The sequence below is a fragment of the Rattus norvegicus genome, chromosome 3 (genome assembly GCF_021556685.1).
Source record: "Rattus norvegicus strain SHRSP/BbbUtx chromosome 3, alternate assembly SHRSP_T2T, whole genome shotgun sequence".
NCBI classification, from domain to species: Eukaryota; Metazoa; Chordata; class Mammalia; order Rodentia; family Muridae; genus Rattus; species Rattus norvegicus.
This window is the reverse complement of record NC_141536.1, coordinates 4,431,934-4,447,513: the sequence shown is the minus strand read 5'-3', so window position 1 is coordinate 4,447,513 and position 15,580 is coordinate 4,431,934. Positions and strand designations below refer to the sequence as shown.

Genomic DNA, 15,580 nt, shown 5'->3' with positions numbered 1-15,580 from the left:
ATCAAAACTGGATTTATGCCCGGGACACAGGATTGCTCAACATAAATTAAATCATTAAACATTAAAAGTATGAAGCATAAAAACCATGTGATCATGTCAGTAGGTATAGAAAGAGAAATTGACAAAATTTAACATCTTTTTGATGACAATTCCACATATCAGCCATAGAAGCTAGAGTGGTTAGCGCGAGTTGTCAACTCAATGAGTTCTAGAACCTCCTGAGAGAGAGGCCTCCAGCAATATGGTAGGAGATCATCTTGACTCGGTAAACTGTGTTGAAAAGAAGCACCTACGGCAGATGACATGGTTCTTCGGTCTGAGATCCTAGCCTGTACACAGGTGATGGAGTGAGCTGAGTGTATGCCATCATCACTCAAACTGGGCAAAAATAACTCTCCCTTAAGCGACTTCCACCCTGGTGCTTTCTTACAGCAACTAGAAAGGTAACGAAGATGAAAGCGAGTCACCCAACGGAATGAAGACCACACAGGATGAGGCACCAGGGTACATAGTCAAGGGGGAAACACTGAAAGATTTCCTTCTAACCTGAGGAACAAGACAACTGTGTCCAATCTACCAATTCTATTCAATGCAGTACCAGCAGTCCTAGCAAGAATGAGGAAAGGATATTGAAAACGGTCTGTAGGTGACAGGACTGTATGCACAGAAGATCCATGAGAACCAAGTGTGGTGGTGCCCACCTATGAACCCAGAATCTGACAGGCAGACTCAGGAGGAGGAGGACTTGGAGGGCAGCCTGAATTATATAACAAATTTCAAATGAGCCTGGGCTACAGATACGGAAAAATAGACAAACTGAAAGAGGAAACACTGGCATATCCATGGTTTTGAAGATGAACGAAGTAGTCATAAGCCAAAGAATGTGTATGGCAAAAGGAGAGAAATAACTCCCCCGCAGAGCCTCCAAGAGGAATGCTGCCACACAGGCACTAGTGCTTTGCGCCACTGAACTATCCCTGCAGCCTCCCTTGATCATATCTGCTGCCAGTAACGAAACTTGGAATTTAAGACAGTTTTCCGAAAACTTGCTGGTGGCTGTGATATGAGCAGCTTTTCAATATCTAGGTGGTTTTTTAAATCATTGTTTTACTCATCATTTATTTGCTTATTTGTTTTGGGACAAGAGATCTTGCTGTTGTAACCCTGAGTACCCTGGAACTTGCAATACAGAACAGGATTATCCTCAAACTTTTGGTATTCTCCCCACCTCTGCCTCCACAGTGCTGGGATTACAGGTGGTGCCACCCTGTATGACTACTGAACGCTTTGTTCAATGAGATAGGTGGCAACAGGATTCGGTGTGATTCTGTAATATATTACATTGTGCATTGGTTGGGGTATCAGTGTTTCCAAGTGACCAGTGCACAGCGCTAGCAAACTGTGAATGATCCATTCAAAGAATAGGAGAGTCCAATGGAAGAGCTGGAGGAAGGACTGAAGGACCAGAAGAGGTCACGGACTCCAAAGGACCATGAACAGAGTCAACTAACCTGGACCCTTGGAGCTCTCAGGGTCTGAACCGCCAACCAGGGAGCATGCACATCTGGCCCTAGGTCCCCACACATGTGTAGCGGATATGCAGCTTGGGCACGTTGGCTCCAAACAACTGGACCAGGGGCTGTCCCTAAAGCTGTTGCCTGCCTGTGAATCCTGTTTCCCTGGTTGGGCTACCTTACTAGCCTCAGTGGAAGAGGATGAATCCAGCCCCAAAGAGGCTAGATGTGCCAGCTAGGTGTCGGGGGTGGGGAGTGGGGACGATACCCTGGGGGCTCCATCCTTCTGAGGAGAAGGGGCGAGATAGAGGGAGAGACTGTGTAAGGGAGCAGGGAAACTGGCAGCCATTTGGACAAAAAGGGAGTAAATAAATAAATAAGAAAATACTAAAGAAAAAAAGCACATTGAGTTCTTTCCCCTTTTCTCCTACACATTTGCATGAGTCTGGATTTTCTCCGCATGTTGTACTGAACCTCAGGAACCTATAACTGCTCAGTCCAGATGCAGATATTAAAAATCCAGGAGGAGTGGTAACACACATCTGTAGTCCCAGCACAGGGGTCGGGGGGTGGGGAGGTAGAGGCAGGTAGATAGATCTCTGTGAATTTGAGGCCAGTCTGGTCTGTCTAGTAAAGTGTGGTCTACATAGTGATTCCTACGTCTGTCTCAGAGTAACACAAACACACACAAACAGACACATACACATACACACATACACACAAACACACACACATATACGCACACAGAAATGTACACACACACACAAACATACACACACAGACATGCATGTGCACACACACACACACACACACACAGAGGCGCGCACACATACACACACACACACACACAGAGGCACACACAGACACAGACATGCACACGTGCGCACACACACACACATACACACACACACACACACACACACACACACACCAAGAATCCAGATGAATTCTATTGAAGCCAGACATTACAGAAAACTATAAAATAATGTCATTCATTACTCTAAATTATGTTTTCACCTTATAAGAACAGTTACTTCTCATAAAAGCGCACCACATATGTCAATGCATATGGCTTTTTATTTTCCTCGGATTAATATCAGTTTTTAGTTCTAAGTTCTCAGATGAGAAGTATTTATAGATGTGACCCACATACACAAACTCTCCCGAGATCTTCAAAAACTTAGAGAATATCATGAAAACGTCTGAATATCTTCGTTGAAGACTTCTCCTTAGGCCTCAGGTTGCCCAACTCTGCTCGACTATGAATGGCTCATGTTTAACCTGGGAGCTATGGGGATAGGCTGGGGCTTAAGTCAATTTCAGCTCACCCCTTCCGCCTCCTGTACCTGGATTCTGGCAGCTATCGTCACCCAAAGCAATAGGGAAGTGGAAACGCATGGCTTTCACGTAAGGCACAGTGACCAACCAGATGGGATTCTGTTGAATTAAATCTAACATTCACATGGGTGCCTTTGCTAACTTTTCATATGTGCAGCTAAAAATTCTACATGGCTCCTTTTGACCCTGTCCCAGATGGAGTCCTAATGAGTCCCTCTTTGTGTCCCTTCTCAGGTGAGTCTGGCCTTCCTCACTTCCCACACCTCATTACCTGCTGGATTTGATGAGGCTCTGGTTGTTCCTGTCCTTCTAGTCGTGGTGCTAAAGTGGCTCTCTGAAGGGAGAAGGGAGGACGAAAGGAAGCAGATTGTAAAACACAGTGGCTGCTTTATGGTTTACAGAAGTCACATCGTGAGAATGGTCTCAGTATAGGTCCCCGAGGCCATTGTGGGGATCACACTGAAGAATCATAAAAAGTCATGGGTTCTGAAGCTAGAAATGCACATCAGTGGCCAAGAGTCACTGTTGCTCTAGCACTGGACCCAAGTCAAAGCCGGCCTTGTCGGCACAGAGAATTTCAGGACAACTCGGGCTAAATCAAGAGACCCTGTCTCAAAACAAAACAGTGAGAGGAATGAAACGGGTCGGGGTTCTCTTTTTGTACAGCAGAAAAAAGGCGAAGGCAGATGCATGTTCTCTTGTGGTTTCAACATAATGAAAATTGTGAAATTTTCTAAATGTAAAAGGAAGATGACACACGTATGACAAAACGACACAAGCCTTGCACAACAGAACAAACAGGTAGATGGAGGCACAGCTAGTCTCATATGCGTGTACTTTTCTGAAGGCAAGATTGTCAGTGTGGTGCATGGCCGACCACTTGTGTTTGCTTGGTGGACTTGTTTGTTTGAGTCACGCTTTACTGAGGAAGTTTCTTTCAGTGCATCCTCCAGATTAAAATCATCGAAGTCTCCATATCCTGCAAAGAAGAAGACAATTTTAAGTTTAGGTAGTTTTTAAAATGAAGGAAAGATTGTAATATTTTCTTTGTCCTTACCATTATAATTTGTGGTTCTGAGAACTGAACCTAGGACCTAGAATGTACTAGGCAAGTGTTCACCACTGAGGCTGATGCTAAAATAGACTCTTGACATGGTGTTTGTCATTTAAAAAAAAAAGGGGGATGTGAATGCAAACGGAAAACAAAAATCCAAAGTAGCTATACTTACATGTAGGGAGCCATATTGGATTTGGGCCTGGCCGCTTTGTGGCTCAAAGTGTCTACGTGACTCTTGGCTGCATGGCCACAGATGTTCAACCTTGAAATGACTGTCATAAGTCTTGAGAGTGTTGGACAAAAGCCTCTCCCATGAATTTACGGCACAGGAAGATAACATTCACAGGATGTTTCAGTCTGAGCAAACACCAGACGTCTCCAGCGTCTCCATCACATGACCTCTTCACCTTCTGCTCTCGCTGCTGGAATGCCCTTCTCCCTCCATCCTTTGTGTTTCAATAAGGACACTCCCCCTACCTGAAAACCTTAAAAGTTGTAACGTTCACCCCAATAAACGAGACCTTGACAACAGAACTTTTGCTTGGTCTCCTTCTTCTCTTCACCCCCATTTGATACACAGGTAGAAGGCCTCTTCGGGACCCTGAATAACTGGACCTGCTGGACTGGTCACTTACGCCAAGAAAAAATAGAGCAGAAGTCAAACACTCCATTTTGATAGAAAGAAACAGATCGTTACAAAATGCAAAAGGGCTACTTCAGCAACAAGTCAAATGCATTTGTGATATGTGCATGTGTGTGTGTGTGTGTGTGTGTGTGTGTGTGTGTGTGTGTGTGTGTCTCCATTGTCAGGCACCCAAACATATATGGCAATCATTAATAGATATGAACATAGAATGTAACACAGTAATAGGAAACTTCCATCATCAAATGGATGACCTAACCATGGGGAGAAACAGTGGCTTTTACAAGTGTTCTTTGCAAATGCACACATAGGGAACATCATAGATCGTGTGCTAATACATGAAGCACATTCCAGCGGTGATTATGGAAGAGTGGGATCATATCAAGTCTCTTTTCTGACTACAACAGCATGAAACTAAAACTGAATGGTGAGAGAGACAGCTCACAAATATGTAGAAATTAAACAGCACTCTTCTCAACAATCCATAAGTCAAGGAAAACCAACTAGACGGAAACCAAACAGGATCCAGAGACAAGGGCAAATGGGATCACAATACATTCAAATGGAAAGCAGTCCTGACTGGAAGCCTGCAATACATCAGCCCTCATGTTACACCTCAGAAAGCTAGAAAGCAGAACAAAGGGAAAGCCAAGCAGAGCAAAGCATGTTTAAAAAACAACAAAGTGGGTAATCTAAAGGAAACGATTGAAATTCCTTTGTGTGTGTGTGTGTGTGTGTGTGTGTGTGTGTGTGTGTGTGTGTGTGTGTGTGTGTATTGTGTATGTTTTGGCGCGCCATGTATGTTTCTGCATGGCATGCATGCAGTGCCTTTAGAGGCCAGAAGAGGGTGTCAAGTCCTCTACAACTGGAATACAGATGACTGTGGTCTGTCATGTGGATGTTAGGGATCAAACAAACCCACGTCCTGTGGAAAAGCAGTCAGTGATCTTTACTGCTGGGTCATTTCTGGAACCCCACAGAAGAAGCGGTTGTATACAAGGATTAATTCAGAAAGCTGAATATCACACACTTTGTCTCAAATGGGAGAGTCTAGATTTTAATTTTTTTATTTTTAATTTTTTTTTTTTTGGTTCTTTTTTTTCGGAGCTGGGGACCGAACCCAGGGCCTTGCGCTTCCTAGGCAAGCGCTCTACCACTGAGCTAAATCCCCAACCCCTATTTTTAATTTTTAAAAATTACATATATATGTGTATCTGTGGACATAGGTACAGGTACTCTTGGAAACCAGAAGTGAATGTCAGTTCCCTAGGAGGTAGAGCTAGCAGCCCGCCATGGACGCTGGGAACCAAAATCTTAATGAAAAGCTAGTTTTCAAGTCTGAGCCTAGATTTTAAACAAGCACTTGAGGAACAGAACAAATAAAATCACACATCACAAATCCTAGGACGCAGTTCAGAATAAGTGAAAGCCCTGTGTGGCCAGTGAGGAAAGTGACAGGGCCAACATTGGTCAGTGACAGGCAAGAACTACAAGTTGGAGATAATATAAAAGTCAGAAATACAAAATGATCTAAAATCCATATAAGCGGTACTTGACCTGTATGCTACAAAGCTGCCAAAAATAAAAGCAAAATAATAGTAGTGTAAAATACACAACCCAGAAATAAAGTCGAACGTAACTCTTACGGAGAGTTGAAAATGCACAAAGGGTTAAGGATAGTGTCTTCAGGAATCACTGGTGGGAAAACACAAAAGAATAAAATTAGACCTTTATTCCAATACAGTAACTGAATCATAATTAATTTGCAATTTATTAAATGTGATACCCAATCCTGAAGAGGTACTAAAAGAAGTAGCGGGCATAGGTCTGGCTTATGGTTTCCTGAAGAGCATTCCCAAAGCATAGGCAAAAGAGCAAACTGCAGCAGTGAGGTGGAGCTTACAGGCCAAGGGCTCACTCCGCAAGTGGAAAGCCCTGGGTTCAATTCCCAGCACCACAAAACAAGGAGACTAACATGCGTCCAACCAAAATGCTTCACCACAGCTAAAGAATGACCCATGCAATTAAGTGACATTTTCCACAAAGAAATGATGTTTATGGTCAACCGATGAATTAAAAGATAATGTACGACAAGTCTAATCTTTGAGGAAACAAAAATTGCAAGTGCAATGAAGCTAGCTTTAATCCTAGCCCATGGAAAATGGTATGGACGCTCCTGAAAAGTAAGCATAGAATTATCCTATAATCCAGTTATATGAAGCTTGGGAACTGAGGTTGGTAAACCAGAGGCATTTGCACGCTCACGCTCAGTGCAAAACTATTCACAGTAGCCAAGGTATGGGAAAAAAAACTCAAGCTTTATCTAGGTAAATGAATACAGAAAACGGTTATTAGACTAGGGAAATGTCTTGGTGATAGCACACGTACTTGGTGTGTGCAAAAGGCCCTTTATTTTTGAGATTATTACTACAACACTTCTCCCTTCCCTCCCTCCAAATCTTCCCATATACCCCTCCAAACAGCACTGTCAGTTCCACTTAAATGGAACCACCAGTGTACCATACTCAACCTGCCCAAAGTTACAGGGTCATGTGGACCCTCTCCACAACCTGGCGATTACTGCTAGTGCCAAGCTTACAAATGCACCGAAAAAGTTTCTGAGTCAAAAGCTTACAGCCTAGTAGCCAAGTCTTGCTTCTTTTCAGAGTCCTTTACATATTACTTCCAAATCCTGAACATGGGATTCAGTATTATCAAGTCCAACTCTTATAATCTTCCTCCCACAGTGACACAGGGGAGATCAAGGTCCCCTCTGGGATTCGGAGTCACACTGACAACAGGACTTAAAAACAGACTCACAAAGAACCACAAGGACGATTTATTAGAGTTCAGAAGAAGAACCCCAGGACTGGCAAGCTGTAAAGCCCTAGCAGCTCCCAGAGGACGAGAAAGGAGAAGGGCCAAGCCGTGCTGTTTAAGCTGCCATGGAGGTTAGACTCATGGCCAGCAAGCAGCCACATGTGGGGTTACAGGTTTTAAGGAAAGAGTAGGGAGGCCCAAAATGCTGGGGATAAAGACCCCAGTACTAAGGAAAGAACACTTAGAAAAGAGTTAGAAAATGTGAAAAATATGTATGCTTTTCTGACTTGGTCATAGGGTAGGACTTAGGACCTTTTACATGACTGGTCGGTAAGCTTCTGAACAATGGTGGTGGGAATCGTGGGAAAGAAAAGTACAGTGTCTCATTTTAAAAACCATTCTATCTTTTCAGCAAGGTTTTAGCTGGTGAGCCAACCTTTCTATGGTGATCCCTTACCAAAGGGATCGAACCAGTCTCCACTCAGACTGGAGATCTTATCCTCTTGACCGACACTAACAGTACCATAAGCCAGTAGAGATCGACAGTTCTCTCTCTAGCCCTGGGCCCAAAGCACTACCCCAGAAACACACACTTGAATGCTAACCCAACTTACAGAACAAGCAGTCCATTAAGCAGTTTTCCCTGAGATACCAGTCTGGAAGTAATGCGAAATTATTTCGCCTGTTTTATTGCTCCACTCCCCTTCTCATGTTCTGGTCCATCTAATTACTGCTGCTCATAAGGAGACTCAAGACTTGTGTGTGAGCTGGATGATGGATTAGGGGCAGCTAATTTGAAAGAGGAAACCTTTCCTCAGCAAAGGCAAAGAGTGATACTCTGCACCTACGTAGGCAAGAAATAAATATATTTTTTATTTATTTAATATGTTATTAATATGATACACACACACACACACACATAAAATCAATGAGTGTGCAAGAATCCTTGGAGATCAGAAGAGGGCATCGGATCCCCTAAAACTGGACTTAGAGTCATCTGCGAGTTATCGTGTGGATGCTGGGAACTGAATCCAGGTCCTCTCGAGAGCCTCTCTACTCCCAGAAACTGGGAGTCAGCAGACGTTCTACTACAGGCACAAGGCGAGCCTGGTATGCACAGCGATTTCAAGTACAGCTTGGTGTACGTGTCAAGTCCTAGGCCAGCCAGGGCTATACGATGAAACCCTACCTCAAAGAAGAGGAGGAAGGTATATCATGAAGGAGGCCTCTTGAAGATAGAAACGGACTGGAGTGAAGCAGCTCTAAACAAGGCAGGGCAAGGATTTTAGTTCCAGTCCAGCTACAACCTACCCTGTGACTCTTTACTGCACACCGTTTTCTTTAAGGACTTTTGTCCCTTCCAACAGCTCAAAGTATGGTCCTCCATAAAGTCAGTCACTGCTAATCCCTTCCTACAGTGAGAAGGTAGACTTGTAGGGCACATAAAACTTAACAAAATGCCTCTGGTTCCTCGGGCTACCTGTAAATTGTTCAGAGCGCTCTATGTCTACAGCTTTGGTGAGCCATCACCCATGCTGGGGTGGAACTTCAAAACCAAACTTTGTAGATGTATGTGCAGGTGTGTGTGTGTGTGTGTGTGTGTGTGTCTGTGTGTGTGTGTGTGTGTGTGTGTGTGTGTGTTTCTTTGTTTAGGTTCACACACTCCTTTGTGGGTATTTGAAGGCCCTACTATTTTTGAGGCAGAATCTTTCATACATACACAGAACGTAGCAATTTAGTCAAGTCAGCTTGCTACTCACTGCCAAGGATCTGCTCTCCCCCTTTCACCAACAATGAGAGCACAAGTGTGTGCCACTGGCATTGGCTTGTCACGTGGGTGTTCGGTATTGAGCTCATATTCCTATGTTTATGCAGCAATCACTTTACGGACTGAACCCTCTCCCCATCCTCTGTGGTGAGCTTTTGGTGATGCAGCTGCCTTTCAGTCACAGTTTCTTCTCAGTAACTAAGCCTCAATAAATTAATTGATTTACCAAGCTAATAGACACGCCAAAGTGGATGAAAGCCCGTGAAGCCTCAACTCTACACAAAGAACTACATGCAACTAAGAAATGCTGAGACTTTGATAGTCTTCCCCGGGGAAGAGCAGGTCAATTTTTACCCAATACTAAGTAGTCAGTACTGAAAACATAAACATACAAGCAACATTAGACAGGTTGAATAGGTTATATTTATGTATGCAGGAAAATCTATACATAGTTGCATGTAACAACAATTAATGAAAAGGGAGGTTGTGGACTTAAAAGAGAACAAGCAAGAGTAGATGGGAGTCATTTTAACATTTTATTTTATTTTATTTTCATCCTGTGTATGTGTGAATGCCCAAGGCAACCAGAGGCATCAGAGCCTGTGAGCTAGAAGTCCAGGCAGTTGTGAGCCATCTGCCAAGGGTACTAGGCACCAAACTCAGTTCTTCTGGAAGAGTAAAATACACTTCCAAATACTGAGCCATCTCTCCAGCCCACATGGAAGGGTTTGGTGGGAGGAGAAGTGGAGGGAATGGAGAAATGATGGGATTATGTTATAATTTCAAAAGTAAAAGTGATAATTTTTAAGACACACTTAATCATGTCCCTCCCGCCCCAACCAGAGAATCATTATGTCCTGGCTATCACCCCACATCCCTGTGGGATCACTGGGTAGATGAGTTCTAACATTTCTGCACAAAGAATGCCCAAGAGGCCTGAGGCAAGACACCTGTGGTAGAGCCGCTGAGACACAACCCCACTGTACACTCAACATGTTTGTCACACTTAGACCTGCGTTGTGAGTAACATAGATATTACCAAATGAGACACATGCAAAAACATGAATACCAGACCTGTGCAAAATAGCAGAACCCAGGCTACAAAAGAAGAAGACTGCATGCACAGTCCATTTAGCTTACTGTGTGCTCATTAACCACCACTTAGTGGAAGGAAAAAGTACTTAGGCCCCTGCAATGGGTCTGAGTCATTTCAGCTGACCCCGCACTTAACACACATATTGTGGAATTTTCATTTCTGGTTTTCAAAAGATCTTACACTGTTTTTAAAACCATATATGGAAGTTGTCTAGATATGATCTTTTCTGAGAATCTATTGTGGTTTTATGTAAAATAAAAACAGTGTGACATCACGACACAATGCTAATGATATAATGTTCAATTTCCTGTAATGCATGCAATCCCTCAGGGGTGTTCTCATTTCGAGTGTCAGGGCATACACAGTTGATACTTTATGAGGCAGAAATCACTATAAGATGTAACTAAGCTAGCTTCTAAGGTATTGGAGATACAGTTATTATCTTGTATTATCTAGACAGGCTCAAAGTGAATTCTAGGGTCGTGATAAGAAAAGAAGAGTGATAATCAGACAACATGTGGTCAGTGGATCAGGGGAAGGAGCCATGATCCATGAGATGAAGACACATTTCACAAAACAAAAAGAAACAAAACAAACAATAAGAACAAACTCAGGAAAGGCAAAGAAAACTAGAGCCTTCAGAGGAGGACAACGCTGCTAAAGCTGAACTTTATTCTAGTGGGAATCTTTCAGCTGCCTAATACCCAAAATGTTAATGGATGGATTTGTGTTGCTTTAGGCATCTAAGTTCAAGGCAGAAATAGAGAGACTATCTCCCCCTTTCTCCTATGTATATAACAGTCCATCACAGGCCTGGAGAACAGTAAGAACATTGTATTCTTTGCCTGAAAGAAGTTTCCACAGCAGGTGACATCTGTTTAAAACAAACCATGTGCTCGCCTTTGTTCTTCTGAGGTCTGCAGTATTCATTGGGAAATCTTTCCACATCCTATTAAGCTGACTCTTGAATGTCACACTTTTAACAAGCAAATATTCTTTTTGTAAAAAAAAAAATGGAGTCCTACTTACAATTATGTATATTCTAACCGGGCAATATGACTGGCAAAGGCCTTAATTAAGGTTCATAATTCACACCTAGTGTATTATTAGGCCTTTGCTACACATTGGCATTTGTGAGCATTGTACCATGACCCTGTCGTCTGCACAGCTTCTTGCAATTACTGTGATTGCAAAGGATTTGTGAAAGTTGAGGTGACAAAGAATGGCATTCCACTCACCTGAGGGACACATCCTTTGCTCACACTAATCTAAATCCAGAAGAAAGGCTTCCAAGTCATCACATCTATCCACAGGAAACTGGTTAGCTGTTCTTATATTTTAGTGAGATACAAAGTAGTTAAGAATGGGGTGGGGGAAGGAAGGAAGGATTCCATTCAAATCCAGGAACACTCAGGAGCATGGCTCTGCTGATATTTTGAACTCTGGGGAATTCTACTCTGGGGAACTGGAAAATATTATTATTTCTTTTCAAATTTTAAGTTATCCAGTTTATTGTACAGTTATCTTCTGCATAAAAAGCAGAAACCCTGATAACCTGAACTCAATTCCTTGAACCGATGGAGAGATGGGAAATTATCAACTCCATAACTTTTCTTGGACTTCCACAGGCACCATGGTACATATCAATCTCTCTTTCTGTGTGTGTGTCTCTCTGTCTCTCTGTCTCTCTGTCTCTGTCTCTCTCTCTCTCTCTTCTTACACATATACATACACATAAATGTACACACTCTTGTGCATGCACGCGCGCGCACACACACACACACACACACACACACACACACACACGCACACGCACACACTCACTCATGCTCACACTAAATTACCCAAAATGTAAGCTCTCAGCTGCTCCTGACACCATGGCTTCTCTCTGCCATCATGGACTCTAACCTTCTGGAAACATCATCCTAATTTTATTTTTAATTTGCTTTGGCCATGGTGTCTTTCAAAGCAATAAAGAAGTAAATAATACATACTGTCATGTATTCAGTCTTTAATGGATCAAATGTTGCTGTGTGGCCAGTTGTTAATGTATACTTTAACTCCACTTTGTCCCAGTAGCCCTAAGAAAGCAGTGCAACACAGATACCTACAGTGTCCAAACATAAGAAATAGTCTGACAAGACTTCCTAAAAGCTGCCTGCAAGCCAGTCTTCTCCTATCTGCCCTCGGAAGATGTTGAACTCTCAGCTTCTCCAGCCCTACATCTGTATGGACACTGTCCTGCCCCCACCCTGATGATAACGGACTGAACCTCTGAACCTGTAAGCTGGCCCCACTTTTTCCTAAAAGCAGGAACCATAGAGGTTGGCAAGGAAAAAGACAATGGACAAATGGGTTCTGTCTTTGATTAGAGTACTGAGCACTCCTTGAAGGAGGAGATAGTGAAGATACACTATTTTACACCTATCCTGTGACCAAAAATTATTACACAGATCAATAAGGAGGCAACAGAGAATCATTGATAGAGTGTTTGTCTAGCACACACAAGGTCATGGTTTCCAGCATCAGTACTCAAAAGAATGGAAAGAAGGGAGGGAAAATGGAGGAGGGTGTGATTGAAACATTAGAAACTATAGCGTGTCAAATGACTATCTTTCCAGTATCTTTTTCTCCCTCAATGACCTGCTGCTCCTCACACTGTACATAGTGTACTAATGAACGCTCATGAACAGATCATAAGCACAAAAACACACATGTCAAACTATGCTTTGAAATCAGAACAAGTTATAATGTGGGATGCCTCAGTAGGTATCGTTTCTAAAAGCAAAGATAGATCATCTTCGACTGGTCCTTTAGTTTTTATCTAATACCTGTCTGCAATTTTCATGTCCTCTTTACATGGGTACATGGGTATGTTACCTGCTCCATCTTCTAGATTTTCCCAGCATTCTCTGCTGACTTAACAGTCAGCCTGTAAGAGAGGGTGTGTGCTCCTGGCACTGTTTGTTGCCAGCCAAGGCAGGCTGGTGTGCACACGTGTGTTCTTTCTTCACACTCAAGAGAGAGGAAAATGGACTCCCATTTTGGAGTGTTTTCCGTAGAACTATCTGCAAAAGCAAACAGACTGAAAAATCCCTCTGGTGCATTTGTATCTTTGGCCTTTTGCAAGAAGGGGTGAGAAGGAAGAGAAAGGACGACTGACTGAGAAGGTTGTTCTCATTCCCACTGCTGGCGAGGGGTTTGATTTCCTAAGTATTAATCAAAATCACTCTTGATTATAGCAAAAACAACCTTTGCTATAGTTTTAATGAAATTAATAAGAATATATGGTAATTCTGAGCAATCTTGCTCTAGAGATTAAAGAACAGCCTGCCAGGAAACATACGAATAAAGCATTAAGATCAAAATTTGCATAATTAAGTTTCTTCCCTACACTGCCCAACCCACCCCCAGCATCACTAGCTGTGCTAAGTTCTATGAAAAAAGATGTTTAAAGTCAGGTTGGCAAAGCCTGGGTTTCCCCCTGAGCCGGAACATCCTTTTCCAACACTGTTTTCGTGTTTTTAAAACTCATGCCTGCCAGACTAACAGATAGCCAATGACGATTGACCAAAATTACAGAGTGCAGAGGTTTTGAGCCCTCCTCTTAAATTCTTAAATGAAAAAAAAACTGCTTTCCTGCCACTTTGGTACCATACCAATCTGTGTGTCCTGCTCTATGGAAGTGTCCTGCCAAGTCGTAGCCTAAGCAACGTATCAAAGCCCCAAATGACAAGCATTGTTTAATGATACCAGACAGAAAGGCTCCCCCCTCCAGTACTACTCCCTCAACAGAGGCTGTGAAAGCCTCAGCCCAGTCTACCACATGCCCCCTCTATCAGCACAACAAACTCTGGTCCTTTCAGGAGGGTATGTGTTTGTTCCAAGAGTACAGACAAAGCAGTAGCCGCCTGTTTCCTGAGAATGTAAGGACACTCAGGACAGTGCACACATTACAGGTGTTTGTGCCCTTGGCCCCACCCTCAAAAAGATCTTTAACATTTCAAAATATCCTGTAAAATGTCAACAGGCCCATTTCCCCCCTTCAATGAGTAGTTCTTGGCTTTGTGATAAGGCTATAGCTGAAAGGTTAACAGTCTTTGATCAGAGGGAACAGAAATCATCATTTTTCATTGTCTGCATCTATACAAAGAAAAAGCAGAGAAGAGGAAAATGTCAGGAACAGCTGGCCCTGTTTACAGAGAACTTCAAGCTGGATGCCACACACATCTGTATAATTAAAACATTATGTCCTCAGGCATGCATGTCTGTATCCTTGGTCTGTCCAAACACCTGGGAAAGAGTAAAAAAATTAAAAAAAGAGCACACGGGTGTCCACAGACACTAGCTAGACACAGGAGGCATTCCAAAGTGCTTCTACCATGTTTCTGTGTTTCAGTCAACATTCATTAGTGATTCAAAGCTCTTCTTGAGTGAATTTGTTTTTCTGATTTAAGCCACTTCTGTTCCTCTGGAAGTTCCTCTTACTCTGAGGAAGGATGGAATGTGCCATGCATTGCTGCTGAGAGGGTAACATGGTAGGAACACTTTAGAAACCCCCAGAAGTTTCTTAAGACATTAAACATATATGTGCTCCGTTAGTCAGGAATGCCCCTCCTTGGTCTCTCAGACATGTTTCATTTGTAATAAAAACAAAGCAACTCAAGCATCTATTTTCAGGAGAAACACGTGGAATACGGAAAATTACCCAAGAACAATGAAAAGGGTGATGCTGGCCAATCACATATCACTTGTAACACTACTGAGCAGACAGCAACACAGCCATCTTCCATTGCATGACAAGCAGAAGTGCAGGGTCACTGGGGCAGTCCAGTCTGCTGAAAGGAATACAAGAAGAAACAGGGTGGGGAGAGAGGAGAAGGAAAGAAGAGAGAAGTAATACTAGAGAAAGGTGAGGACAGGTCATCTCCTATGATGCAGTCCAGTACGCAGTGGGCTATCAGTCAGGTGCAAAGGCACAGAGTCCTGAGCCATGCTGCAGCTAGAATGCACCTTGACAGCGTGTGTAACTGCAGTCTCTGTGCCTGGGATTATCTGATGGTAGGGACCAAGCAAGTTCTGAACCAAGTGAGGAACAGCCCAGCCCATCTCTCCACTCTCGGACTTCTAGTCTCGTGGCTGGGACAAACACTTGACAGAAGCAACTTACAGAGGAAGGCCTCACACTGACTCGAGTCTTAGAGGATAAAGTGCATCATGGTGAGGGAAGCCTAACAGAGTGGCTCGGTAAGGAACCACAGGAGTCAGCAGATGACATGTCTCACATTTTAGTGGATCAGGAGTTCTGCAGCTCCCATCTGCATCAGTGATGCCCTGTATAATG

General features: G+C 43.1%; 1 protein-coding gene across 10 annotated transcripts in view; it reads right to left on the bottom strand.

The window, feature by feature from the left end:
• Positions 1-15,580, bottom strand: part of LOC147995368 (CD99 antigen-like protein 2) — a 73,555-nt gene that overhangs the window by 24,811 nt on the left and 33,164 nt on the right. For 5 of the 10 annotated variants that reach the window (XR_015684175.1, XR_015684169.1, XR_015684170.1 and 2 more), the window contains one exon: positions 3,525-3,831. Coding sequence is in view for 1 of the 10 variants with exons in the window: in XM_087655076.1 (XP_087511202.1) it covers positions 3,124-3,186 (63 nt within the window). In the remaining 9 variants the exon portion in view is untranslated. Of the gene's footprint in view, positions 1-3,123; positions 3,832-15,580 lie in introns of those variants that run through there. The other 5 variants (XM_087655077.1, XM_087655078.1, XM_087655079.1 and 2 more) reach the window with 3 other exon arrangements.